The 12,241-nt window shown below is 45.7% G+C and overlaps 1 protein-coding gene across 1 annotated transcript in view; it reads left to right on the forward strand.

Moving 5' to 3' along the window:
• The first annotated feature begins 520 nt into the window (after positions 1 to 520).
• The window catches only part of LOC135537288 (Fc receptor-like protein 5), a 39,311-nt gene continuing 27,590 nt past the window's right edge, over positions 521 to 12,241 (forward strand). Inside the window, exons 1-2 of the mRNA XM_064963480.1 lie at positions 521 to 572; positions 1,345 to 1,389. Coding sequence (XP_064819552.1) covers positions 548 to 572; positions 1,345 to 1,389 — 70 coding nt within the window. The 5' untranslated portion in view covers positions 521 to 547. The remainder of the gene's footprint in view (positions 573 to 1,344; positions 1,390 to 12,241) is intronic.

Below are 12,241 nucleotides of genomic sequence, written 5' to 3' on the forward strand. Positions count from 1 at the left end.
ATTTAATTTTTTACTATTTTCTACATTGTAGAATAATATTGAAGACATCAACATTATGAAATAACACATATGGAATTATGTAGTAACCAAAAAAGTATTAAACAAATCAAAATATATTTCCTATTTTAGATTCTTCAAATAGCCACCCTTTGCCTTGATGACAGCTTTGCACACTCTTGGCATTCTCTCAACCAGCTTCATGAGGTAGTCACCTGGAATGCATTTCAAGTAACAGGTGCACCTTGATAAAAGTTAATTTGTGGAATTTCTTTCCTTCTAATTAATGCGTTTCAACCAATCAGTTGTGTTGTTACAAGGTAGGTGTTGTATACAGAAGATAGCCCTATAAGTCCATATTATGGACTTATAAAACTCAAATAAGCATTCTTCTCTCTCTACCCCCCTTACATCACCACACGGTCTTTCACACCTCCCAGCCCTTCTCAGCAGAGAGGAAGTGGGCAGTGTGGAGAGAATAGGCTGGATAGACAGGATATAAGTCATTAAAGAGTAGAGAAGTGAGAGAGAAGTGATAGAATACATTGAGATGGAACACACCTGTCTTCTACTCTGTGAGTAACTATATGGTTTAATACCTGTATAGTTTAATATCTGTATTGTTTAATATCTCTATAGTTTAATATCTATATAGTTTAATATCTGCATTGTTTAATATCCCTATAGTTTAATATCTGTATAGTTTAATAGCTCTATAGTTTAATATCTGTATTGTTTAATATCTCTATAGTTTAATATCTTTATTGTTTAATATCTCTATAGTTTATTATCTCTATAGTTTAATATATGTATAGTTTAATATCTCTATAGTTTAATATCTATACAGTTTAATATCTATATAGTTTAATATCTGTATTGTTTAATATCCCTATAGTTTAATATCTGTATAGTTTAATAGCTCTATAGTTTAATATCTGTATAGTTTAATATATGTATAGTTTAATATCTGTATAGTTTAATATCTCTATAGTTTAATATCTGTATTGTTTAATATCTCTATAGTTTAATATCTATATAGTTTAATATCTGTATTGTTTAATATCTCTATAGTTTAATATATGTATAGTTTAATATCTATATAGTTTAATATCTGTATAGTTTAATATCTGTATAGTTTAATATCTCTATAGTTTAATATATGTATTGTTTAATATCTGTATTGTTTAATATCTATATAGTTTAATATCTCTATAGTTTAATATCTCTATAGTTTAATATCTCTATAGTTTAATATCTCTATAGTTTAATATCTCTATAGTTTAATATCTGTGGAACAGCTCAGTGTTTACATCATGTACCGTAGTGATAGTTTTCTCTGTGTTTCAGTGCTGTTCAGTACACTGGTATACTCCGGCCTCGGTCATGATGGAGGTACGGATCTATTTATTCATCACCTGCTCAATTTTCCCCCTCTTCTTCTCTCCTCTTCTTCTCCTCTTCTTCTCTTCTCCTCTTCTTCTCTTCTCCTCTTATTCTCGTCTTCTCTCCTCTCCTCTTCTCTCTCTCTACTCCTGCTACTCCTCTCATATCAAGTCTCTCGCTCCTCTCCTCTCCTCTTCTCTCTCTCTACTCCTGCTACTCCTCTCATATCAAGTCTCCCTCCTCTTCTCTCTCTCTCTACTCCTGCTACTCCTCTCATATCAAGTATCTCCCTCCTCTTCTCTCTCTCTCGACTCCTGCTACTCCTCTCATCCCAAGTCTCCCCCTCCTCTTCTTCTCCTCTCTCTCTCTACTCCTGCTACTCCTCTCATATCAAGTCTCCCTCCTCTTCTTCTGCTCTTCTCTCTCTCTCTGTTTACTCCTGCTACTCCTCTCATATCAAGTCTGTAGTTGTGATTATCTGTCTGGTGTAGTGATCTTGTGTGTGTGTGTTGTGTGTGTTGTGTTTCTGCAACCAGTCAGTGAGCAGTACATAGGTTACTGAGTAGCTGACACATGAGCAGGGCCAGAAGGAAGGTCTTGTGGTCAAGCAGGTAAAGCGTTTCTCTTCTCAGTTCCCTTCTCAGTTCTCTTCTAGCCAGACAAGACGACAACAAAAAACTGCACAGGAATACAATTGGGAGGTCTGTCTCCAACCACGTAGCAGACACAAGCTTGTTGTTTCTCTCTGTGAGGTCACCTTCCTGACAACCAAAGCTAGTTGTTTCTCTCTGTGAGGTCACCTTCCTGACAACCAAAGCTAGTTGTTTCTCTCTGTGAGGTCACCTTCCTGACAACCAAAGCTAGTTGTTTCTCTCTGTGAGGTCACCTTCCTGACAACCAAAGCTAGTTATTTCTCTCTGTGAGGTCACCTTCCTGACAACCAAAGCTAGCTGTTTATCTCTGTGAGGTCACCTTCCTGACAACCAAAGCTAGTTGTTTCTCTCTGTGATGTCACCTTCCTGACAACCAAAGCTAGCTGTTTCTCTCTGTGAGGTCACCTTCCTGACAACCAAAGCTAGCTGTTTCTCTCTGTGAGGTCACCTTCCTGACAACCAAAGCTAGTTATTTCTCTCTGTGAGGTCACCTTCCTGACAACCAAAGCTAGCTGTTTATCTCTGTGAGGTCACCTTCCTGACAACCAAAGCTAGCTGTTTCTCTCTGTGAGGTCACCTTCCTGACAACCAAAGCTAGTTGTTTCTCTCTGTGAGGTCACCTTCCTGACAACCAAAGCTAGTTTTTCTCTCTGTGAGGTCACCTTCCTGACAACCAAAGCTAGTTTTTCTCTCTGTGAGGTCACCTTCCTGACAACCAAAGCTTGTTGTTTCTCTCTGTGAGGTCACCATCCTGACAACCAAAGCTAGTTGTTTCTCTCTGTGAGGTCACCATCCTGACAACCAAAGCTAGTTGTTTCTCTCTGTGAGGTCACCTTCCTGACAACCAAAGCTTGTTGTTTATCTCTGTGATGTCACCATCCTGACAACCAAAGCTAGTTGTTTCTCTCTGTGAGGTCACCATCCTGACAACCAAAGCTAGTTGTTTCTCTCTGTGAGGTCACCATCCTGACAACCAAAGCTAGTTTTTTCTCTCTGTGAGGTCATCTTCCTGACAACCAAAGCTAGTTGTTTCTCTCTGTGAGGTCATCTTCCTGACAACCAAAGCTAGTTGTTTCTCTCTGTGAGGTCATCTTCCTGACAACCAAAGCTAGTTGTTTCTCTCTGTGAGGTCACCATCCTGACAACCAAAGCTAGCTGTTTCTCTCTGTGAGGTCACCTTCCTGACAACCAAAGCTAGTTGTTTCTCTCTGTGAGGTCACCATCCTGACAACCAAAGCTAGTTGTTTCTCTCTGTGAGGTCACCATCCTGACAACCAAAGCTAGTTTTTTCTCTCTGTGAGGTCATCTTCCTGACAACCAAAGCTTGTTGTTTATCTCTGTGAGGTCATCTTCCTGACAACCAAAGCTAGTTGTTTCTCTCTGTGATGTCACCTTCCTGACAACCAAAGCTAGTTGTTTCTCTCTGTGATGTCACCTTCCTGACAACCAAAGCTAGTTGTTTCTCTCTGTGATGTCACCTTCCTGACGTTCTAATTGTTTGGAGCAGATTTAGATTGTGACATTCTTTCTTTCTTTAATCTTCAATGTGATTTAAGACGGCACGGGGGTGGATGGCTGCTGTTTTATGGGCTCCGTGCTATTTTGTAAGTTTATTTCACATGGTTTGTAACTTATTTTAAGCATAATGTTATTGCTACCCGTCTCTTATGACCGAAAAGAGCTTCTGGAAATCAGAACTTGACAAATCATTTTTCTTTAAATGAGTCAGACGAGATGGATTTACTCCAGACAAAACCTTTTCCTCTTCAGGTGACTGAACAGATTTAGCCTGGGTCCTCAGATCCTCAAAAGGTTTTACAGCTGCACCATCGAGAGCATCCTGACTGGTTGCATCACTGACTGGTATGGCAACTGCTCAACCTCCGACCGCAAGGCTCTACAGAGGGGAATGCGTTCAACCAGGGACATCACTGGGGCTGAGCTTCCTGCAATCCAGGACCTCTATACCAGGCCATGTCAGAGGAAGGCCCTATAGAGGGTGGTACGTACGGCCCAGTACATCACTGGGGCTGAACTTCCTGCAATCCAGGACCTCTATACCAGGCCGTGTCAGAGAAAGGACCTTAAAATTGGCAAAGTCTCCAGCCACCCTAGTCATAGACTGTTCTCTCTGCTACCGCATGGCAAGCTGTACCAGAGTGCCAAGCATTCAGACTCCTGAACAGCTAATCGAATGGCTACCCAGACTATTCACATTGCCCCCCCCCCCTTGTACGCTGCTGCTACCCCCCTGTATGTTGCCTCCACATTGACTCTGTACCGGTACCCCCTGTATATAGCCTCCACATTGACTCTGTACCGGTACCCCCTGTATATAGCCTCCACATTGACTCTGTACCGGTACCCCCTGTATATAGCCTCCACATTGACTCTGTACCGTAACCCCCTGTATATAGCCTCCACATTGACTCTGTACTTGTACCCCCTGTATATAGTCTCCACATTGACTCTGTAACGGTACCCCCTGTATATAGCCTCCACATTGACTCTGTACTGGTACCCCCTGTATATAGCCTCCACATTGACTCTGTACCGGTACCCCCTGTATATAGCCTCCACATTGACTCTGTACTGGTACCCCCTGTATATAGCCACCACATTGACTCTGTACCTGTACCCCTTGTATGTTGCCTCCACATTGACTCTGTACCGGTACCCCCTGTATATAGCCTCCACGTTGACTCTGTACCTGTACCCCTTGTATGTTGCCTCCACATTGACTCTGTACCGGTACCCCCTGTATATAGTCTCCACATTGACTCTGTACTGGTACCCCCTGTATATAGCCACCACATTGACTCTGTACCGGTACCCCCTGTATATAGCCTCCACATTGATTCTGTACCGGTACCCCCTGTATATAGCCTCCACATTGACTCTGTACCGGTACCCCCTGTATATAGCCTCCACATTGACTCTGTACTGGTACCCCCTGTATATAGCCACCACATTGACTCTGTACCTGTACCCCTTGTATGTTGCCTCCACATTGACTCTGTACCGGTACCCCCTGTATATAGCCTCCACGTTGACTCTGTACCTGTACCCCTTGTATGTTGCCTCCACATTGACTCTGTACCGGTACCCCCTGTATATAGTCTCCACATTGACTCTGTACTGGTACCCCCTGTATATAGCCACCACATTGACTCTGTACCGGTACCCCCTGTATATAGCCTCCACATTGATTCTGTACCGGTACCCCCTGTATATAGCCTCCACATTGACTCTGTACCGGTACCCCCTGTATATAGTCTCCACATTGACTCTGTACTGGTACCCCCTGTATATAGCCACCACATTGACTCTGTACCGGTACCCCCTGTATATAGTCTCCACATTGACTCTGTACTGGTACCCCCTGTATATAGCCACCACATTGACTCTGTACCGGTACCCCCTGTATATAGCCTCCACATTGACTCTGTACCGGTACCCCCTGTATATAGCCTCCACATTGACTCTGTACTGGTACCCCCTGTATATAGCCTCCACATTGATTCTGTACCTTAACACCCTGTATATAGCCTCCACATTGACTCTGTACCTTAATACCCTCTATATAGCCTCCACATTGATTCTGTACCGGTACCCCCTGTATATAGCCTCCACATTGACTCTGTACCGTAACCCCCTGTATATAGCCTCCACATTGACTCTGTACTTGTACCCCCTGTATATAGTCTCCACATTGACTCTGTACCGGTACCCCCTGTATATAGCCTCCACATTGACTCTGTACTGGTACCCCCTGTATATAGCCTCCACATTGACTCTGTACCGGTACCCCCTGTATATAGCCTCCACATTGACTCTGTACTGGTACCCCCTGTATATAGCCACCACATTGACTCTGTACCTGTACCCCTTGTATGTTGCCTCCACATTGACTCTGTACCGGTACCCCCTGTATATAGCCTCCACGTTGACTCTGTACCTGTACCCCTTGTATGTTGCCTCCACATTGACTCTGTACCGGTACCCCCTGTATATAGTCTCCACATTGACTCTGTACTGGTACCCCCTGTATATAGCCACCACATTGACTCTGTACCGGTACCCCCTGTATATAGCCTCCACATTGATTCTGTACCGGTACCCCCTGTATATAGCCTCCACATTGACTCTGTACTGGTACCCCCTGTATATAGCCTCCACATTGATTCTGTACCTTAACACCCTGTATATAGCCTCCACATTGACTCTGTACCTTAATACCCTCTATATAGCCTCCACATTGATTCTGTACCGGTACCCCCTGTATATAGCCTCCACATTGACTCTGTACCGGTACCCCCTGTATATAGCCTCCACATTGACTCTGTACTGGTACCCCCTGTATATAGCCTCCACATTGATTCTGTACCTTAACACCCTGTATATAGCCTCCACATTGACTCTGTACCTTAATACCCTCTATATAGCCTCCACATTGATTCTGTACCGGTACCCCCTGTATATAGCCTCCACATTGATTCTGTACCGGTACCCCCTGTATATAGCCTCCACATTGACTCTGTACCGGTACCCCCTGTATTTAGCCTCCACATTGACTCTGTACCGTAACACCCTGTATATAGCCTCCACATTGACTCTGTACCTTAATACCCTGTATATAGCCTCCACATTGACTCTGTACCGTAACACCCTGTATATAGCCTCCACATTGACTCGGTACCTTAATACCCTGTATATAGCCTCCACATTGACTCTGTATCCGGTACCCCCTGTATATAGCCTCCACATTGACTCTGTACCTGTACCCCCTGTATATAGCCTCCACATTGACTCTGTACCGGTACCCCCTGTATATAGCCTCCACATTGACTCTGTACCGGTACCCCCTGTATATAGCCTCCACATTGACTCTGTACTGGTACCCCCTGTATATAGCCTCCACATTGACTCTGTACTGGTACCCCCTGTATATAGCCTCCACATTGACTCTGTACCGGTACCCCCTGTATGTTGCCTCCACATTGACTCTGTACCGGTACCCCCTGTATATAGCCTCCACATTGACTCTGTACCCCCTGTATATAGCCTCCACATTGACTCTGTACCGGTACCCCCTGTATATAACCTCCACATTGACTCTGTACAGGTACCCCCTGTATATAGCCACCACATTGACTCTGTACCGGTACCCCCTGTATATAGCCTCCACATTGACTCTGTACCGGTACCCCCTGTATATAGCCTCCACATTGACTCTGTACCGGTACCCCCTGTATATAGCCTCCACATTGACTCTGTACCGGTACCCCCTGTATACAGCCTCCACATTGACTCTGTACCGGTACCCCCTGTATATAGCCTCCACATTGACTCTGTACCTTAATACCCTGTATATAGCCTCCACATTGACTCTGTACCGGTACCCCCTGTATATAGCCTCCACATTGACTCTGTACCGGTACCCCCTGTATATAGCCTCCACATTGACTCTGTACCGGTACACCCTGTATATAGCCTCCACATTGACTCTGTACCGGTACCCCCTGTATATAGCCTCCACATTGACTCTGTACCGGTACCCCCTGTATATAGCCTCCACATTGACTCTGTACCGGTACCCCCTGTATATAGCCTCCACATTGACTCTGTACCGGTACCCCCTGTATATAGCCTCCACATTGACTCTGTACCGGTACACCCTGTATATAGCCTCCACATTGACTCTGTACCTTAATACCCTGTATATAGCCTCCACATTGACTCTGTACCGGTACCCCCTGTATATAGCCTCCACATTGACTCTGTACCGGTACACCCTGTATATAGCCTCCACATTGACTCTGTACCTTAAAACCCTGTATATAGCCTCCACATTGACTCTGTACCGGTACACCCTCTATATAGCCTCCACATTGACTCTGTACCTTAATACCCTGTATATAGCCTCCACATTGACTCTGTACCGGTACCCCTGTATATAGCCTCCACATTGACTCTGTACCGGTACCCCTGTATATAGCCTCCACATTGACTCTGTACCGGTACACCCTCTATATAGCCTCCACATTGACTCTGTACCTTAATACCCTGTATATAGTCTCCACATTGACTCGGTACCTTAATTTCCTGTATATAGCCTCCACATTGACTCTGTACCTTAATACCCTGTATATAGTCTCCACATTGACTCTGTACCGTAACACCCTGTATATAGCCTCCACATTGACTCTGTACTGGTACCCCCTGTATATAGCCTCCACATTGACTCTGTACTGGTACCCCCTGTATATAGCCTCCACATTGACTCTGTACTTGTACCCCCTGTATATAGCCTCCACATTGATTCTGTACCGGTATCCCCTGTATATAGCCTCCACATTGACTCTGTACCGGTACCCCCTGTATATAGCCTCCACATTGACTCTGTACTGGTACCCCCTGTATATAGCCTCCACATTGACTCTGTACTGGTACCCCCTGTATATAGCCTCCACATTGACTCTGTACCGGTACCCCTGTATGTTGCCTCCACATTGACTCTGTACCGGTACCCCCTGTATATAGCCTCCACATTGACTCTGTACTGGTACCCCCTGTATATAGCCTCCACATTGACTCTGTACTGGTACCCCCTGTATATAGCCTCCACATTGACTCTGTACCGGTACCCCCTGTATGTTGCCTCCACATTGACTCTGTACCGGTACCCCCTGTATATAGCCTCCACATTGACTCTGTACCGGTACCCCCTGTATATAGCCTCCACATTGACTCTGTACCGGTACCCCCTGTATATAGCCTCCACATTGACTCTGTACCGGTACACCCTGTCTATAGCCTCCACATTGACTCTGTACCTTAATACCCTGTATATAGCCTCCACATTGACTCTGTACCGGTACCCCCTGTATATAGCCTCCACATTGACTCTGTACCGGTACACCCTGTATATAGCCTCCACATTGACTCTGTACCTTAAAACCCTGTATATAGCCTCCACATTGACTCTGTACCGGTACACCCTCTATATAGCCTCCACATTGACTCTGTACCTTAATACCCTGTATATAGCCTCCACATTGACTCTGTACCGGTACCCCCTGTATATAGCCTCCACATTGACTCTGTACCGGTACCCCCTGTATATAGCCTCCACATTGACTCTGTACCGGTACACCCTCTATATAGCCTCCACATTGACTCTGTACCTTAATACCCTGTATATAGTCTCCACATTGACTCGGTACCTTAATTTCCTGTATATAGCCTCCACATTGACTCTGTACCTTAATACCCTGTATATAGTCTCCACATTGACTCTGTACCGTAACACCCTGTATATAGCCTCCACATTGACTCTGTACTGGTACCCCCTGTATATAGCCTCCACATTGACTCTGTACTGGTACCCCCTGTATATAGCCTCCACATTGACTCTGTACTTGTACCCCCTGTATATAGCCTCCACATTGATTCTGTACCGGTATCCCCTGTATATAGCCTCCACATTGACTCTGTACCGGTACCCCCTGTATATAGCCTCCACATTGACTCTGTACTGGTACCCCCTGTATATAGCCTCCACATTGACTCTGTACTGGTACCCCCTGTATATAGCCTCCACATTGACTCTGTACCGGTACCCCCTGTATGTTGCCTCCACATTGACTCTGTACCGGTACCCCCTGTATATAGCCTCCACATTGACTCTGTACTGGTACCCCTGTATATAGCCTCCACATTGACTCTGTACTGGTACCCCCTGTATATAGCCTCCACATTGACTCTGTACCGGTACCCCTGTATGTTGCCTCCACATTGACTCTGTACCGGTACCCCTGTATATAGCCTCCACATTTACTCTGTACTGGTACCCCCTGTATATAGCCTCCACATTGACTCTGTACTGGTACCCCCTGTATATAGCCTCCACATTGATTCTGTACCGGTACCCCTGTATATAGCCTCCACATTGACTCTGTACTGGTACCCCCTGTATATAGCCTCCACATTGACTCTGTACCGGTACCCCTGTATGTTGCCTCCACATTGACTCTGTACCGGTACCCCTGTATATAGCCTCCACATTGACTCTGTACTGGTACCCCCTGTATATAGCCTCCACATTGACTCTGTACTGGTACCCCCTGTATATAGCCTCCACATTGACTCTGTACTGGTACCCCCTGTATATAGCCTCCACATTGATTCTGTACCGGTACCCCCTGTATATAGCCTCCACATTGACTCTGTACTGGTACCCCTGTATATAGCCTCCACATTGACTCTGTACCGGTACCCCCTGTATGTTGCCTCCACATTGACTCTGTACCGGTACCCCTGTATATAGCCTCCACATTGACTCTGTACTGGTACCCCCTGTATATAGCCTCCACATTGACTCTGTACTGGTACCCCTGTATATAGCCTCCACATTGATTCTGTACCGGTACCCCTGTATATAGCCTCCACATTGACTCTGTACTGGTACCCCCTGTATATAGCCTCCACATTGACTCTGTACTGGTACCCCCTGTATATAGCCTCCACGTTGACTCTGTACTGGTACCCCCTGTATATAGCCTCTACATTGACTCTGTACTGGTACCCCCTGTATATAGCCTCCACATTGACTCTGTACCGGTACCCCCTGTATGTTGCCTCCACATTGACTCTGTACCGGTACCCCCTGTATATAGCCTCCACATTGACTCTGTACCGGTACCCCCTGTATGTTGCCTCCACATTGACTCTGTACCGGTACCCCCTGTATATAGCCTCCACATTGACTCTGTACCGGTACCCCCTGTATGTTGCCTCCACATTGACTCTGTACCGGTACACCCTCTATATAGCCTCCACATTGACTCTGTACCTTAATACCCTGTATATAGTCTCCACATTGACTCGGTACCTTAATTTCCTGTATATAGCCTCCACATTGACTCTGTACCTTAATACCCTGTATATAGTCTCCACATTGACTCTGTACCGTAACACCCTGTATATAGCCTCCACATTGACTCTGTACTGGTACCCCCTGTATATAGCCTCCACATTGACTCTGTACTGGTACCCCCTGTATATAGCCTCCACATTGACTCTGTACTTGTACCCCCTGTATATAGCCTCCACATTGATTCTGTACCGGTATCCCCTGTATATAGCCTCCACATTGACTCTGTACCGGTACCCCCTGTATATAGCCTCCACATTGACTCTGTACTGGTACCCCCTGTATATAGCCTCCACATTGACTCTGTACTGGTACCCCCTGTATATAGCCTCCACATTGACTCTGTACCGGTACCCCCTGTATGTTGCCTCCACATTGACTCTGTACCGGTACCCCCTGTATATAGCCTCCACATTGACTCTGTACTGGTACCCCCTGTATATAGCCTCCACATTGACTCTGTACTGGTACCCCCTGTATATAGCCTCCACATTGACTCTGTACCGGTACCCCCTGTATGTTGCCTCCACATTGACTCTGTACCGGTACCCCCTGTATATAGCCTCCACATTTACTCTGTACTGGTACCCCCTGTATATAGCCTCCACATTGACTCTGTACTGGTACCCCCTGTATATAGCCTCCACATTGATTCTGTACCGGTACCCCCTGTATATAGCCTCCACATTGACTCTGTACTGGTACCCCCTGTATATAGCCTCCACATTGACTCTGTACCGGTACCCCCTGTATGTTGCCTCCACATTGACTCTGTACCGGTACCCCCTGTATATAGCCTCCACATTGACTCTGTACTGGTACCCCCTGTATATAGCCTCCACATTGACTCTGTACTGGTACCCCTGTATATAGCCTCCACATTGACTCGGTACTGGTACCCCATGTATATAGCCTCCACATTGACTCTGTACCGGTACCCCTGTATATAGCCTCTACATTGACTCGGTACTGGTACCCCCTGTATATAGCCTCCACATTGACTCTGTACCGGTACCCCCTGTATGTAGCCTACACATTGACTCTGTACCGGTACCCCCTGTATATAGCCTCCACATTGACTCTGTACTGGTACCCCCTGTATATAGCCTCCACATTGACTCTGTACTGGTACCCCCTGTATATAGCCTCCACATTGATTCTGTACCGGTACCCCCTGTATATAGCCTCCACATTGACTCTGTACTGGTACCCCCTGTATATAGCCTCCACATTGACTCTGTACTGGTACCCCCTGTATATAGCCTCCACGTTG

This window comes from Oncorhynchus masou, unplaced genomic scaffold, assembly GCF_036934945.1.
Source record: "Oncorhynchus masou masou isolate Uvic2021 unplaced genomic scaffold, UVic_Omas_1.1 unplaced_scaffold_744, whole genome shotgun sequence".
Classification (NCBI taxonomy): Eukaryota; Metazoa; Chordata; class Actinopteri; order Salmoniformes; family Salmonidae; genus Oncorhynchus; species Oncorhynchus masou.